Here is a 17,723-nt window from a genome sequence, read left to right as displayed (position 1 = left end):
TCCAATTCCAGCCAATGATACTCTGACAGTTGCTGTACAGTTTTGAAGACCTATTCAGTTGGTGGCCTGCGGGCCACATCCAGCCCGCCAAAACTTTTAATTTGGCCCACCAAACATCACCCAGGCTTGATGAAACCATTAAAACTAGGGTTGATCATGTATGCAGTACTCCTAACCACCCTGAAGGCGGCAACAGCGAGACTTATTTGTCACAGTGAAGCAGCAATGTGGTGAGTAGAAGAAGACTACTCCTTCAACCCTGTAAAGAAATCTACATAAATGGCAAAAATCTGACTTTTAGTACTGGGTCAAAAGTATACATACAGCTGCTTATATTGTACCCCGAACAAGTGGTTGAGTCATTGTTTTCTGTCGGACCTTTTAAAGTGACGGACACATTGATCCAGACAAGCAGCAACAATGGTAGAAAGTGTAAGCTTCATCTCGAAACTTGGTCAAACATTTGTAAGTAGATATCATTTCTGAATAAATATTTAGTTTGTTTTATATTGAGATTGCTGACTACTTGAGGTCTTTGTATTTGTGATCGTGTTTTTTTTTTGAGTAACGATCAAACCTTGTTTAATACTTTTAGTGCTAAATCTGACCGGTAGAGGGCGACAACGCTAATAGTGATAAGTCACATACAGTGTTTGGTGTGTGAATGTTGGGTAATTTTAACATGTGTAAACATTTGTCCTTTACCCACATTTGTGGTCCTCTCCAAGGTTTCTCATAGTCATTCTCATCGATGTCCCACTGGGTTGTGAGTTTTTCCTTGCCCTTATGTGGGCGCTGAACCGTGGATGTTGTTGTGGCTTGTGCAGCCCTTTGAGACACTTGTGATTCAGGGCTATATAAATATACATTGATTGATGGAAGAATGCACTGCACATGTGATGGAGGAATGCACAGTACAGGGTTGAAATTCAACTGAATTCGCATTGAATCAGGTTGTTTTAACTAAAAATTATGCTGGAAGATCTAGCATATTGCATTCAATGTTTATTCCCATTATCCATCCATCCATCCATTTTGTACCGCTTGTCCCTTTTGGGTTCGCGAGGGGCGCTGGTGTCTATCTCAACTACAATCGGGCGGAAGGCGGGGTACACCCTGGACAAGTCTCCACCTCATCGCAGTTATTCCCATTAGTTTCCGCTAATTCCCGTTAATTCCCATATATTGCCGTTAATCCCCATGGAAAGGTTCCAATTTTGAATATTCCCGGAATTTTGCAACCCTACTCGAGATTAAAGGAATACGTCGACACAGTAGTGTTGTGTCGTTTGCGAACGATTTGTTTTAACGAACAAATCTTTTGAGTGAACATACTGAACCGAATCACTTCATGAAATGATTCGTTCCTTTCTCATTTCAGTTGAGCTCCGCCGCGACCATGCCGGTATGAGTGGAACTGGCGCATTCTGGGACTCACTGAACCCTCGACGTCGGCGAACGACACAGCCAGCTACTTATCATTGGGGAGGGAGTGAGCGAACGATTCGTTCACCGCGGATTAACGACATGAATCACTCAGTGAACGACAATATTTTGATATTTTCTTTGTTATATTTTTAAACGTAGGCTACAGAACATTTAGTTTTTATGTTGGCATTTCCGGCTCTTAATTTATTTGTTTTATTTTGAAGGTATGTATTTTCTTTTTGTTTGCATATTTAAGTTTACATTTTCTTTGGTACAGAACATTTAGTTGTTATGTTGGCATTTGTTAAGGGTTTCTTAATTTAATATTTGTTTTTGCACTAAACAAACGAGGCCTATTTATTTAGCTGTTGATTGCAAGCATTTTAATAGGCTATTACTATTTTTTTTATTTCCCACTTTTATTTATTTCAGTGCAATAAAACATATTTAGGAACGGCGTGGCGCAGTGGGAGAGTGGCCGTGCGCAACCCGAGGGTCCCTGGTTCAAATCCCACCTAGTACCAACCTCGTCACGTCCGTTGTGTCCTGAGCAAGACACTTCACCCTTGCTCCTGATGGGTGCTGGTTGGCGCCTTGCATGGCAGCTCCCTCCATCAGTGTGTGAATGTGTGTGTGAATGGGTAAATGTGGAAGTAATGTCAAAGCGCTTTGAGTACCTTGAAGGTAGAAAAGCGCTATACAAGTACAACCCATTTATTTATTTATATTTAACAACCAAGACATTTAGTCACACTTTGTTTATTGGACAGGCCGGAAACGCACACACAGTGTTTTTAAAAGTAACAGAATCTTTACTACAACTGCAATGTCTGTTTGCGAACGTCAAGGGGAGTCTGTCAGGGCAGAGAGCGATTCACGTCTGTCGCCCTCTGGCCCACATAACTGTAGCTGAGTATTTCAGGTTCGCTTCACGAACCTACAAGAACTGACTGGTTGTCGCTGAGGACGTGATTCAGGTTCGCGCTGCACTCACTCCCTCGTTCAGAATCAGGACTCGCGAACCTACTGACACAGAGAACTGACTGCGTCGCAGAGGCTATCGTTCAGTCACTTAGCGCGTTGTTCATTGGGTGCTGAGGGCTCGTGTCGTTCGCAAACTGACACACACCGAGATCTGCCGCGGGGGAAGCTGTTACTGACTGGCTCATGATTGGCCAACATGCACACAGAACTGCTGCTGCGGAATTGATTCGGTTAACAAATTTTTTGAACGACTCAATTTAAAGAACTGATTCTAGTGATTCAGTAGAGTCAAAAGAACTGCCGATCCCATCAGTACAACACTGGGAACAGGTGTCATGTCAACCAGTTCTACATGTGGATGTTGTTTGCAACGAGGAGTTCTGTCTCATCACGAGATATTTTGTAAAGTGGGGAAAATTCCTTAACAGCGAGGCGGGAGCTGTTTTTCTGAGTCTTCTGAGGATGATGGATCTACCCTCTTCTCCAACACTTCATTCCATTCCACGCTATCCCAAAGTCGTCTCGGACAACAACGCCCACGCGCGCTCGCGGTTTCTTTGCTTAGTTAATCAACATGTGCTTTACTCACAGGGTCTGTATGGCTCGCAGTGAAGCGAAGGTGCCCTTGGCCAGGGTTTGGATCTTGTTGTCGTACAGCGACAGCAGCGAGAGGTTCTGCAAGTCCTGGAAGGTGTTGGCACGGACGCAGTGGATCTTGTTGGCGTTCAACAAACTGCGAGAAGATGACGGGGCAGGGAGGAAAGGAGAAGAGGGGGAGGGAAGCGGCTTGTCAGACGTTCTTTATGCATTCATGCATTATGCATTCCAGCTAGAAAAGTATATGCACAGGTACAAAGTTTACTCAAAGGTTAGGACTTCTTCACTGAGTGGGAGTAAAGCTGCTCTGTCTCACAAAGTGTGTCGACGATGCGTGCAAGTGTGTGTTCTTACAGCAGTTGCAGGGCGTAGAGGCCATCAAAGACACCCTTGGGCAAGTCGGTGATCTTATTTCCATACAGCACGCTGGGAGATCACAACGCAGGCATGATTTAAACACGGGGGAAACGACCAGCGAGCTGGAATTTCTGCTGGCGCGGACGGCACAAACACGGTCCTCTCTCCGGAACACTTACAGGGAGTTGAGGGAGCGCAGGCCTTGGAAGGCGTCGGGGGCTATCTCCGAGATCTGGTTGTTGCTCAGGTCTCTGAAAGAGAAAGAGAGAAAGATGACTCTGAAGCTCCGTTCACACGGGTAGACAAAGACTGCATTTTTTTTTCTGTAGAAACATCCCGTTAGTGTTATCCCGACATGAATATTTTGGTACCGCTACCAAAATTATTTCGATCCTTTTCGGTACTTTTCTTAATAAAGAGGACCACGAAAAATAGCATTATTGTCTTTATTTCAACAATACATCTTAAGGTACATTAAACATATGTTTCTTATTGCAAATTTGTCCTTAAATAAAATAGTGGACATACTAGACAATTTGTCTTTTAGTAGTAAGTAAGCAAACAAAGGCTCCTAAATTAGCTGTTGACATATGCAGTAACATATTATGTCATTTATCATTCTATTATTTTGTCAACATCATTAAGGACAAGTGGTAGAAAATGAATTATTAATCAACTTGTTCATTTACTGTTAAAATTACCATATTTTCCGCACTATAAGGCGCACCTTCAATTAAAGTCCTACTGAAACTCACTACTACCGACCACGCAGTCTGATAGTTTATATATCAATGATGAAATATTAACATTGCAACACATGCCAATATGGCCGGTTTAGTTTACTAAATTACAATTTTATATTTCCCACTGACTTTCCCGTTGAAAACGTCGTGGAATGATGACGCGTATGATAACGCGTGTTTGTGACGTTATTGGTTGGAGGGGACATATTAGCGCAGCACCACTTACGGCTGAAAGTCGTCTCTTTTCATCGCATAATTACACAGTATTCTGGACTTCTGTGTTGCCGAATCTTTAGCAATTTGTTCAATTAATAATGGAGAAGTCAAAGTAGAAAGATGGAGGTGGGAAGCTTTTAGCCTTTAACCACACAAACACAAGTTGTTTCCTTGTTTAAAATTCCTGAAGGTGAAGCTTTACTATGGATCAGAGCGGTCAAGCGAACATGGATCCCGACTACATGTCAACCAACAGTTTTCGGTGAGAAAATTGTGGTAATAGGTCGCCTCATACCGGAGATCAGCGGAGCTTCTGTCCTGCTGCAGCTACGTGACTTCCCTCAGGTACTATTTAACTCACTAAAACACTAGCAACAAAATAGAAAGATACGGGATTATCCAGAATTATCCCAGTAAATGTGACTAAAAACATCTGAATCGCTTCCACTGCAATCGGCTTTTTTTTCTTTTTTTTTTGCTAGTCCATCCATCCATCCATTTTCTACCGCTTATTCCCCTTCGGGGTCGCGGGGGGCGCTGGCGCCTATCTCAGCTACAATCGGGCGGAAGGCAGGGTACACCCTGGACAAGTCGCCACCTCATCACAGGGCCAACACAGATAGACAGACAACATTCACACTCACATTCACACACTAGGGCCAATTTAGTGTTGCCAATCAACCTATCCCCAGGTGCATGTCTTTGGAAGTGGGAGGAAGCCGGAGTACCCGGAGGGAACCCACGCATTCACGGGGAGAACATGCAAACTCCACACAGAAAGATCCCGAGCCTGGATTTGAACCCAGGACTGCAGGAACTTCGTATTGTGAGGCAGACGCACTAACCCCTCTGCCACCGTGAAGCCCTTTTTTGCTAGTCCTTCACTCTAAATTACCTCATCCACGAATCCTTCATCCTCGCTCAAATTAATGGGGAAATTGTCGCTTTCTGGGTCTGAAATAGCTCTTGCTGCTGGAGGCTCACATTATAAACAATGTTCAGAGGTGAGGAGCCCTACAACCCGTGACGTCACGCGCACATCGTCTGCTACTTCCGGTAAAGGCAAGGCTTTTTTATTAGCGACCAGAAGTTGCGAACTTTATCGTCGATGTTCTCTACTAAATCCTTTCAGCAGAAATATGGCAATATCGCGAAATGATCACGTATGACACATAGAATGGACCTGCTATCCCCGTTTGAATAAGAAAATCTCATTTCAGTCGGCCTTGAATGGCCTATTTTAAAACTGTGTTCATATAAAAGGCGCGTCGCATTATAAGGCGCATAGAATAGATGCTACAGTAGAGGCTGGGGTTACGTTACGCATCCCGTAGTTGCGAGACCTGTTGTGGCTTAATAGCTGGAGCCGCAAAAAAATAAAAGCCATACAACATACAGATAGTGTGTCATGAGATGTAAATTGAATTAAGAGGACTTAAAGGAAACTAAATGAGCTCAAATATAGCTACAAATGATGCATGATGCAATATGTACATACAGCTAGCCTAAATAGCATGTTAGCATCGATTAAGCTTGCAGTCATGCAGTGACCAAATATGTCTGATTAGCACTCCACACAAGTCAATAACATCAACAAAACTCACCTTTGTGCATTCACGCACACCGTTAAAGGTTTGGTGGACAAAATGAGACAGAAAAAGAAGTGGCATGAAACTACTAGAACGTCGGAGAAAGTTGTACACGTAAACAAACTACGGTGAGTTCAAGGACCGCCAAAATTAGTAGGACAAAACAGCGCTCGCCAAATACTCGAATCAGTGAAGCATGTTTAATATAAACAGTGTGCTTTATAACAATTAGGGAGGGTTGTGTCATATTTGTCCTCCTGTAGACACCATATTAAAACAAAAACAGGTATTTTTTTCCCCCTCATTTTTTTCCATTATAGCACGACATGTGAATGTTTCTTCACTATCACGCTCAGAGGTGGGTAGTAACGCGCTACATTTACTTCGTTACATTTACTTGAGTAACTTTTGGGATAAATTGTACTTCTACGAGTAGTTTTTTATGCAACATACTTTTACTTTTACTTGAGTATATTTATAGAGAAGAAACGCTACTTTTACTCCGCTCCATTTATCTACATTCAGCTCGCTACTCGCTACTTTTTTTTATCGATCTGTTAATGTTTGTTTTGGTTTATGACAGAGCTTCAAAGTAGAATCTAGGCATTTTTTAGTAACCAGCATGCGTTTCACCAATCACATGCAGTCACTGGTGATGTTGGACCAATCAAACAGAGCCAGGCGGTCACATGACCCGACTTAAACAAGTTGAAAAACGTATTGGGGTGTTACCATTTAGTGAACAATTGTACGGAATATGTACTGTACTGTGCAATCTACTAATAAAAGTTTCAATCGATCAATCAAAAGTGTAAAGGAAAAAAGACACTTTTTATTTAAACCGTACTTCCCGTCAAAAGCCTAAAGACTGATCGCACAGTTCCTGTCTTCACAATAAAAGTGCCGCTCCATCGCGCCTGCGCTAACAAAATAAGAGTCTCCCAAAGCCAGCGCAGACAAGCTAGCAAGCTACGGAGTTTTCCGCCAATGTATTTCTTGTAAAGTGTATAAAAACGAATATGGAAGCTGGACAAATAAGACGCCAAAAACCAACGACTTACAAGAGGAACTTTTTTCTCCTCCATTTGAAAACGTGGACATTATCAGCAATACTGTCTGATTCCAATCAATGCAAGTCATCAGAATCAGGTAATACACCAACTTATATTCTTGTCTTCATGAAAGATTGGAATCTATGTGTTAAACATGCATGTATATTCATTAAAACATCTTTAACATGTCAGCAAAAATGGCAAAATAAATAAATCTAAATTATATACTGTATATATATATGTATGTATGTATATATATATATACATATATGTATATATATATATATGATATGTGTGTGTATAAATGATGTCTATGTATATGTATATATGAGGTAAATCACCTCGACTTTGTCATTTATTAAGTAATTGATAAACATTGAAAAACTCATTGGGGTGTTACCATTTAGTGGTCAATTGTACGGAATATGTACTGTACTGTGCAATCTACTAATAAAAGTTTCAATCACTCAATCAATTAATCAAATCAATCAATGCCTACTGAGCCTATGGTGCTGTTAAGGTATTGTGATTCAATGTGCCATTTTTTTTATTTTTATTTTAATGTATTATTATTTAATATATATTATTGTTTTAGTTGCTTAAGAGATATTCCTGGCTCTGAATTTGCTCATTGCTGTTTTTATGTTTTTGTGCATTATTTGTTGCCGTAATCAGGTTACTCATCAGTTACTCAGTACTTGAGTAGTTTTTTCACAACATACTTTTTACTTTTGCTCAAGTAAATATTTGGGTGACTACTCCTTACTTTCATTTGAGTAATACATCTCTAAAGTAACTGTACTCTTACTTGAGTACAATTTCTGGCTACTCTACCCACCTCTGATCACGCTGAAGCAAATCACTGCAAAATTCTAATTCCTCCGTTCATTTTAATAAGTCGGTCAAAAGGTCCGGTTCCTTTGTCAACGCCACAACCTTCCAGTCGTTTAATCGTGTGTCGCACGCTTACATTTAAAAAAACTAAGCAGTTCACTTGCAGTTCTAAAATCATTTTATTTGACAAAACAACACCTTACTTCGTTATTCCCCTCTCCTGCAGCATCCTTTGCAATACCAATGAGCAATTATGCAAATGGGGCGATGACATCATCTAGCGACCTTTAGAACAGCCAATTACTTTTCTTCCTGAGAAGTTGGCAAGACTGTTCAGAGGTCGCATCAGAGCGGTAACAGAAGTGAGTTGACACCTGCAAGCTCTTTCACACTACTTGTCAAAGCTTTTCCAACCCATCCATCCATCCATTTCCTACCGCTTATTCCCTTTTGGGGTCGCGGGGGGTGCTGGCGCCTATCTCAGCTACAATCGGGCGGAAGGCGGGGTACACCCTGGACAAGTACGCCACCTCATCGCAGGGCCAACACAGATAGACGGACAACATTCACACATTAGGGCCAATTTAGTGTTGCCAATCAACCTATCCCCAGGTGCATGTCCGACCCATTTTTGCCATTTCTTGGTGCTCGGTGCTACTTTGTGTGCCTTTTAGATATTGTTTTAAATCTTTTTACAGCTTTTTTCAAGTTTTGTTAGCTCGAGCCTGACCATGAAATGACTTACGTGGACCCCGACTTAAACAAGTTTATACCAAAATGGATACATGGATGATACCGCAGAGGATTGGGAGAATGTCATGTGGGCAGATGAAACCAAAATAGAACTTTTTGGTATGAACTCAACTCGTCGTGTTTGGAGGAAGAAGAATACTGGGTTGCATCCCAAGAACACCATACCTACTGTGAAGCATGGGGGTGGAAACATCATGGTTTGGGGCTGTTTTTCTGCTAAGGGGACAGGACGATTGATCCGTGTTAAGGAAAGAATGAATGGGGCCATGTATCGTGAGATTTTGAGCCAAAACCTCCTTCCATCAGTGAGAGCTTTGAATGGTTGACCAAATTATTTTCCACCATAATTTACAAATAAATTCTTTAAAATTCCTACAATGTGAATTCCTTGATTTTTTTCCCACATTCTGTCTCTCACAGCTGAAGTGTACCTATGATGAAAATTACAGACCTCCGTCATCATTTTAAGTGGGAGAACTTGCACAATCGGTGGCTGACTAAATACTTTTTTGCCCCAGGTAGATCACCTCGACTTGGTCATTTATTAAGTAATTCATTAACGTTGAAAAACTCATTGGGGTGTTACCATTTAGTGGTCAATTGTAGGGAATATGTACTGTACTGTGCAATCTGCTAATACAAGTGTCAATCAATCTATCAATCAATGAATGCCTACTGAGCCTATGGTGCTGTTAAGTTATTGTGGCTCAATTTGCCTTATTTTTTATTTTATTTTAATTTATTATTATTTAATATATATTATTGTTTTAGTTGCATGAGAGATATTCCTGGCTCTAAATTTGCTCGTTGCTATTTTTATGTTTTTGTGCATTATTTGTTGCCGTAATCATTAAACGAACAGGTTACTCATCAGTTACTCAGTACTTGAGTAGTTTTTTCACAACATTCTTTTCAAGTAAATATTTGGGTGACTACTACTTACTTTTACTTAAGTAATACATCTCTAAAGTAACAGTACTCTTACTTGAGTACAATTTCTGGCTACTCTACCCACCTCTGCACCAGACACTAGTTAAATTATTGGAGCGTAAAACTACCCACAAACGTATCATAAATAGCAGATCTTCTGTATCACCTCGGATTTGACTGCTTTTGTTTCACCCTGCTGTCACCAAGCTGTCATCAATGTTGTGCATAGTTGGGGAAGATAATTCTAGCTTTATCCATGACTTGATGATAAGGTATTTGATAGAAATGCAAGGCAAGCATCGTGACTAAAAGTGGTGTAGATGGACAACCACTAATCTAAGTGTGTTTGTGTTTGCATGTCTGTGTGTTCGTGAGTGCAACACTTAGACGGCGGAACCAGCAGGGAGAAAAAGTACGGACGGGCCAGTCGAGTCCACACTGCCGAAGAAAAATCTTCATGTGGCGAAGAGGAGAAGATATTTTCACTTTTGGGCAGATACATTAAAAAAATTAAGTGGCCATTCGTCTTGTTGCGCAGGAGGTTTCTTGGAAATTTAAATGCAGCCAAGGAGCCAACATCTGTTGGAGTGTGCGTGTCTAGGTTAGTCAAATTGGGACAAGGTGAAAGATCTGTGTGTGTGTGTGTGTGTGTGTGTGTGTGTGGCTGGCATTCACTAGTATAAGATGACACAGAGGAGACATAAATACACTAGCAGAGAAAAATCTATGCATATATATATATATATATATATATATATATATATATGTATATGTATATATATATATACATACATATATATACATATATACATACATACATATATATACATATGTATATATATACATACATACATATATATATGTATATGTATACATACATATACATATGTATATATATAAATACATACATATATATGTATATATATATATATACACATGCATACATACATACATACATATATATGTATATATGTATATATATACATACATATATATGTATATATACATACATGTATATGTATATATATATATATATATATATATATATATATTGACATAGTTGTTTCTCTGCTGGTGTATTTATGTCTCCTCTGTGTCATTGTTGTATATATATATATATATATATATATATATATATATATATATATATATATATACATACATACATACATATATATATATATATATACATACATACATATATATATATATATATATATATATATATATATATATATATATATATATATATATATATATATATATATATATATATATATACTACAAAAAGTCAGTATTCAAAAACAAGAAAAAAAATTACAAAAATTAGGGGTATTTTTATTTGAGCTAAGCAACATTTTCTGCCAATAGAACTTTCCAAAACAAGTAAAATTAGCTAACCTCAATGAACCCAAAAATACCTTAAAATAAGTATATTCTCACTAATAACAACTGTTCTAATATATATATATACATATTTTCTATTGTTTCATTGAAAATAAAACAGCAAAAGTCCATTTGGCTGTCATCTGTTTTAATATGAGACACAATTGTGTCAAAGTCATAATTTTTTTTTTACATGCTTGAAATAAGACATTATTACTTTAAAAAACTAGTTTTATACTTCATGCACACAGCTTTGCAACAGTTGATATTTTAGTTTCGAGCATATTTTATTTAATATAGGTCATAAAATCTCAGCAACAAGCTGCAATATCTTACTGAGATCATCTGGGACCAAAACACTTAAAACAAGTAAAACACTGTAACATAAAGTCTGTTAAGTGAGAAGAATTTTCTTATCAGACAGAAAATAAGCAAATATCACCCTTATTTGAGATATCTACTCTTACTTGGTTTTTAGTTTTTGCAGTCTATATATATATATATATATATATATATATATATATATATAGATATAGACATAACAGACATCTGCAGATCATATCCCGTGAAAACTATACAAGAAAAGATGTATAAGTGCTCCCAGCCAGCTGAATCAACGCGAGCGTGGAGGGTCAAGGCAGACATATCGCCATGCATAGTTGATGCTAAATGCAGACTCAGCAGCAGCAGCGGGTCGTGTCTCTTTTGGAAGACCAGACGGCTGACAAGACTGCAAATGTTCTGCAAGCTGTCAAAGTTTTGATAGACCACGTTAGAACGATGGTATAATTAGTATAATGGCTGTATCTGCTCTTCTATTGTCTCCCTGGACAAGTTTCGCAATGCCAGTAGGTACATGTTCAGACCCCCCAAAAATAAATGTTTAATGTCAAACCTGCCAAATAAAACAGGTGTGCAATCACTCACTTCATCAGGCACACCCTAGAACAGTGTTTTTCAACCTTTTCTGAGCCAAGGCACATTTTTTTCATTGAAAAAAATGTCGAGGCACACCACCAGGGGAAAACATAAAAAAAATGAAAAAGCCGATATTGACAGTAAAAAGTCCTTCTCGCAATTGTTGGATATGAATTCAAAGCATAACCAAGCATGCCTCACTATTGCTCTTGTCTCAAAGTAGGTGTACTGTCACATCACACTGTGACTTACTTTAAGTATTTAAGTGTTTTCCTGTGTGTAGTGTTTTAGTTCTTCTCTTCAGCTCCTATTTGGTTGTGTATTGTTATGTCATGTTCGGATGTACTTTGTGGACGCCGTCTGCTGCTCCACACACTGTAAGTATTTGCTGTCGTCCAGCATTCTGTTTTGGTTTACTTTGCAGCCAGTTCAGTTTTAAATTTGTTTTGCATAGCCATCCCTAAACTGCACCTCCAGCAGAAAACATAAAAAAAAATGACAGTAAAAAGTCGTTCTCGCAATTGTTGGATATGAATTCAAACCATAACCAAGCATGCATCACTTTTGCTCTTGTCTCAAAGTAGGTGTACTGTCACCACCTGTCATATCACCCCCTGACTTATTTGGAGTTTTTTGATGTTTTCTTGTGTATAGTGTTTTACTTCTTGTCTTGAGCTCCTATTTTGTTGTGGATTGTCATGTCATGTACGGATGTACTTTGTGGACGCCGTCTGCTGCTCCACACGCTGTAAGTCTTTGCTGTCGTCCAGCATTCTGTTTTTGTTTACTTTGCAGTCAGTTCAGTTTTAGCTTTGTTTTGCATTGCCATCCCTAAACTGCACCTCCAGCAGAAAACATAAAAAAAATTAAACAGCCGATATTGACAGTAAAAAGTTGTTCTCGCAATTGTTGGATATGAATTCAAACCACAACCAAGCATGCCTCACTATTGCTCTTGTCTCAAAGTAGGTGTACTGTCACCACCTGTCACATCACCCCCTGACTTAATTTGACTTTTTTGCTGTTTTCTTGTGTGTAGTGTTTTACTTCTTGTCTTGAGCTCCTATTTTGTTGTGGATTGTCATGTCTTGTTCGGATGTACTTTGTGGACGCCGTCTGCTGCTCCACACGCTGTAGGTCTTTGCTGTCCTCCAGCATTCTGTTTTTGTTTACTTTGCAGCCAGTTCAGTTTTAAATTTGTTTTGCATAGCCATCCCTAAACTGCACCTCCAGCAGAAAACATAAAAAAAAATGACAGTAAAAAGTCGTTCTCGCAATTGTTGGATATGAATTCAAACCATAACCAAGCATGCATCACTTTTGCTCTTGTTTCAAAGTAGGTGTACTGTCACCACCTGTCATATCACCCCCTGACTTATTTGGAGTTTTTTGATGTTTTCTTGTGTGTAGTGTTTTACTTCTTGTCTTGCGCTCCTATTTTGTTGTGGATTGTCATGTCATGTACAGATGTACTTTGTGGACGCCGTCTGCTGCTCCACACGCTGTAAGTCTTTGCTGTCCTCCAGCATTCTGTTTTTTTTTTACTTTGCAACCAGTTCAGTTTTAGCTTCGTTTTGCATATGCATTCCTAAGCTTCACCTCCAGCAGAAAACATAAAAAAAATGAAACGGCCGATATTGACAGTAAAAAGAACTTCTCGCAATTGTTGGATATTAATTCAAACCATAACCAAAAATGCATCACTATAGCTCTTGTCTCATAGGTGTACTGTCACCATCTGTCACATCACCCTGTGACTTACTTTGAGTATTTTGGTGTTGTCCTGTGTGCAGTGTTTTAGTTCTTGTCCTGCGCTCCTATTTTGTTGTGGATTGTCATGTCATGTTCAGATGTACTATATATATATATATATATATATATATATATATATATGTATATATATATATGTATATATATACATATATATATATGTATATGAAATACTTGACTTTCAGTGAATTCTAGCTATATACATTTATTTTATTATATATATATAAATAAAATAAATTGTTGAATTTCAGACCGCACCTATAAAATACACAGTAATAAAACAACAGTTGTTCTACTAACTGTATTGTGCTTGCTGGTTACTAAAAAAAAAAACACTTACCTTTCACTATTTGAGTAACCTTTTTCTGCCATTTGCGTACTGGCGAGAGTCACTTGCCGAAGTTGCCGTCAGGTGCGCAACACCACATTAATCGTTGGCCAATCAAAAAGCAACCCCATAACGCTATAGCCAACATTCACCAGGAGATGGCAACAGACATCACAGAATCACTCTATTGCAGACGGCGTCGCCATGGCTGTAACTTCCTCGTTCTTCTGCTTCGTCTACTTGTGTGTGCAGTTGTTTTTATTAAAATCCGTAGATGTTGTAACGTGATTGGGTAGGCAAGCTGTTTATATAAGCGGGCGTGAAAACAGGCTGTCCCCACTCAGTGTCCGCGGCCTCCAGCTCTGTTGAATTACGAGAGATTTTTGGGAGAGGCGCTGAATTTCGGGACTTTCCCGGAAAATCCAAGAGGGTCGGCAAGTATGCTTTATCACAAAAAAAAAAAGAGTTGCAGATATTATTGGCAACTCAAGACAGCCATGACATTATGTTCTTTACAAGTGTATGTAAACTTTTGACCACGACTATAGATGGAGCCCGTACCAAAGTTTGAGAACCACTGAGTCGGTCAGGACCACTGGCCTGACTGCGGCTGACTAAGTGACCGGACAGCTCAACTACCGACTTGTCAGTGTTCTAACACTTCTGCACAGAGCCAAGCCTCACTGACGCTCTCAAGTCCCTCCATCCTCCCCGACCAGTCCCGGCTTACATTCTTGCCCACGCAGACGCAACGCTCCAACACGGGGCGGACGGCGTTCGCCAGGGGAATACCGGCGAAACAGCATGGCAAGATCAGAGCTGTTATTATGACGGCGGATGGCGGGGAATATGTTCTTTTGGGCGCTTCACGTCCTTTTTGGCAGGGGAAAGAGAAGTCATACTCACATCCTGCGCAGCTTCTTGTAGGGCGAGAAGGCTCCGGGAGGAACCGCTTTAATCCCGTTCTGCTCCAGACGTCTGGGGAGCACAGGAGATGCAAGCGGTTAGCCCAAAGGTCAGCAACCCAAACTGGTGAAAGAGTCATATTGAACCAAAAATACAAAAAAAAAACATCTGTCTGGAGCCGCAAAAACTGAAAAGCCGTATATAAGTGTTATAATGAAGGCAACACATGACGTAAGTGTCTATATTAGCCTACTATCAAAATGACTGTGTCGCAGGCTTACACAAATCTTGAAATGTTGAAATATACTATTTATTCTACCCATTTTTACAACATTGGAAAACATTAGTAAAACAGAGGCTTCTCAGAGGGTGAGATAACGTTTAGATATTACTGGCTCAGAATGGCCAAAGGTCCAAGTTAAAGAAAATGGCGGGCTGTCTTCTTCAAAAGGATTTATAATAACCTATGCAAGCTGAAATGCAGGCAATATTACATATAGATAATATGTCACGAGAAATGCAGATATCCATCCATCCATCATCTTCCGCTTATCCGAGGTCGGGTCGCGGGGGCAGCAGCCTAAGCAGGGAAGCCCAGACTTCCTTATCTCCAACCACTTCGTCTAGCTCTTCCCGGGGGATCCCGAGGCGTTCCCAGGCCAGCCGGGAGACATAGTCTTCCCAACGTGTCCTGGGTCTTCCCCGTGGCCTCCTACCAGCTGGACGTGCCCTAAACACCTCCCTAGGGAGGCGTTCGGGTGGCATCCTGACCAGATGCCCGAACCACTTCATCTGGCTCCTCTCGATGTGGAGGAGCAGCGGCTTTACGTTGAGCTCCTCCCGGATGGCAGAGCTTCTCACCCTATCTCTAAGGGAGAGCCCCAAACTCATTTCGGTCGCTTGTACCCGTGATCTTATCCTTTCGGTCATGACCCAAAGCTCATGACCATAGGTGAGGATGGGAACGTAGATCGACCGGTAAATTGAGAGCTTTGCCTTCCGGCTCAGCTCCTTCTTCACCACAACGGATCGATACAACGTCCGCATTACTGAAGACGCCGCACCGATCCGCCTGTCGATCTCACCATCCACTCTTCCCCCACTCGTGAACAAGACTCCTAGGTACTTGAACTCCTCCACTTGGGGCAGGGTCTCCTCCCCAACCCGGAGATGGCACTCCACCCTTTTCCGGGCGAGAACCATGGACTCGGACTTGGAGGTGCTGATTCTCATTCCGGTCGCTTCACACTCGGCTGCGAACCGATCCAGTGAGAGCTGAAGATCCCGGCCAGATGAAGCCATCAGATATAAATATATGCAGATACAAATTAAATAAACAGAGGACATAGGAAATTAAATGAGCTCAAATATACATACAAGTGAGGCATAATGATGCAATATGTACATAAGGAGATACATAAAAAGGAGAAGTCTAGCTACACTCCAAGCCGTTATGGACAAAACCTCCCACCCACTACACTCGGACTTTGCGGAGAGAATGAGCACGTTCAGTGGAAGGCTCAGACTCCCTAAATGCAACACGGAACGACACAGGAGGCTCTTCATACCGACAGCCATCAGACTGTATAATGCATATTTTCCTTGACTGCACTTAAATGTAGAATATATGTAGAATATATTTAGACTATTCATATATTATATATAATTATTATTGTCTATTGTGAGCGAACTGTGGTGCTGAATTTCCCCCAGGGATCAATAAAGAACGTTCTATTCTATTCTATTCTCTAGTCTCTATAAAGCTACCCGAAATAGCATGTTAGCATTGATTAATTTAAGAGGATAATTTAAGAGGAGAACTGCTTTTTAAGATCCAACATTGTAGAACAACGCAGAAACGAATGAGTATAACAATAGCAGGGGTTAAAATATGGAACTGTTTAAAGGATGAAATAAAACACAGCACCAACATAAACCAGTTTAAAAGGCTTTTTAAATCATTTGTCATTAGTAAATGTAAGAAAGAAGAGCAAACATTGTTTTAGAAAGACAACAATATATAATATGTACATAAATACAATTTATGATTGCATAATTATACATATAGGTTATATTAAAATGTATATATTACCACTTTATATGGAATTTGAATAAATTGTGTATATATAATATATATATATATATATATATATATATATATATATATACATATAAGTGTACAAATGTATATGTTTGATTTAAATGTTAAACTGTGTATATGAGACGTGTGCTACATATATGTTGCTTATATATTGTTTTAAAAAAAAGTAATATAAGTGAAGCATGTTTTAGATTTTATATATTTTGAACCTTGTTCTTGTTGTGATGGGGTAGGTTTATATAAGCTTTGCTTCAACCTACACCCTTTCGGCTCAATCATTGCTCAAATGAGTGTTTTTTTTTCTCTTTTTGTTGTTGTTCTTTGTTTTATGTGAAGATTGCCGAAATAAAATACATTGATTGATTGATTGATTAGCTTGAAGTCATGCACTGACCACATATGCCTGATTAGCACTCCACACAAGTCAATAACTTCAACTTAGCTCACATTTGTGCATTCACACACAGCATAAATAGTTTGGTGGACAAAATGAGACAAAGACTGAGTTGCATTGTTGGAGAAAGTTATTCTTGTAAACAAACTCCGGTGAGTTCAAGAACTGCCAAAATTAGTAGGACAAAATGGCACTCGGCAAATACTCTCATCAGAAACGCATGTTTGATATAAATAGTGGGATTTCTAACGATTAGGAAGGTGTGTGTCATGTTTGTCCTCCCAGAGAAACCCTATTAAAATAAAAATGTATTTTTTTCCCCATCTTTTTTTATTTTCATACATTTTTGAAAAATTTCAGGGAGCCACTAAATCACGTTTCATCAAACATATATCAACGTTGTTGCCCTAGGGCAGGGGTAGGGAACCTATGGCTCT

At 39.6% G+C, this 17,723-nt stretch overlaps 1 protein-coding gene across 10 annotated transcripts in view; it reads right to left on the bottom strand.

Moving 5' to 3' along the window:
- slit1a (slit homolog 1a (Drosophila)) overlaps nucleotides 1-17,723 on the bottom strand; it is a 416,057-nt gene that overhangs the window by 90,089 nt on the left and 308,245 nt on the right. For all 10 annotated transcript variants that reach the window (XM_061910189.1, XM_061910190.1, XM_061910191.1 and 7 more), the window contains exons 10-13: nucleotides 14,792-14,863; nucleotides 3,546-3,617; nucleotides 3,364-3,435; nucleotides 3,002-3,145 (exon numbers count right to left, since the gene is read on the bottom strand). In XM_061910189.1, the coding sequence (XP_061766173.1) occupies nucleotides 3,002-3,145; nucleotides 3,364-3,435; nucleotides 3,546-3,617; nucleotides 14,792-14,863 (360 nt within the window). The remainder of the gene's footprint in view (nucleotides 1-3,001; nucleotides 3,146-3,363; nucleotides 3,436-3,545; nucleotides 3,618-14,791; nucleotides 14,864-17,723) is intronic.

The sequence above is a fragment of the Nerophis ophidion genome, linkage group LG09, assembly GCF_033978795.1.
Source record: "Nerophis ophidion isolate RoL-2023_Sa linkage group LG09, RoL_Noph_v1.0, whole genome shotgun sequence".
Lineage (NCBI taxonomy): Eukaryota > Metazoa > Chordata > Actinopteri > Syngnathiformes > Syngnathidae > Nerophis > Nerophis ophidion.
Note: the sequence above shows the minus strand (reverse complement) of the source record. Positions and strands in the feature narration are given on the sequence as shown.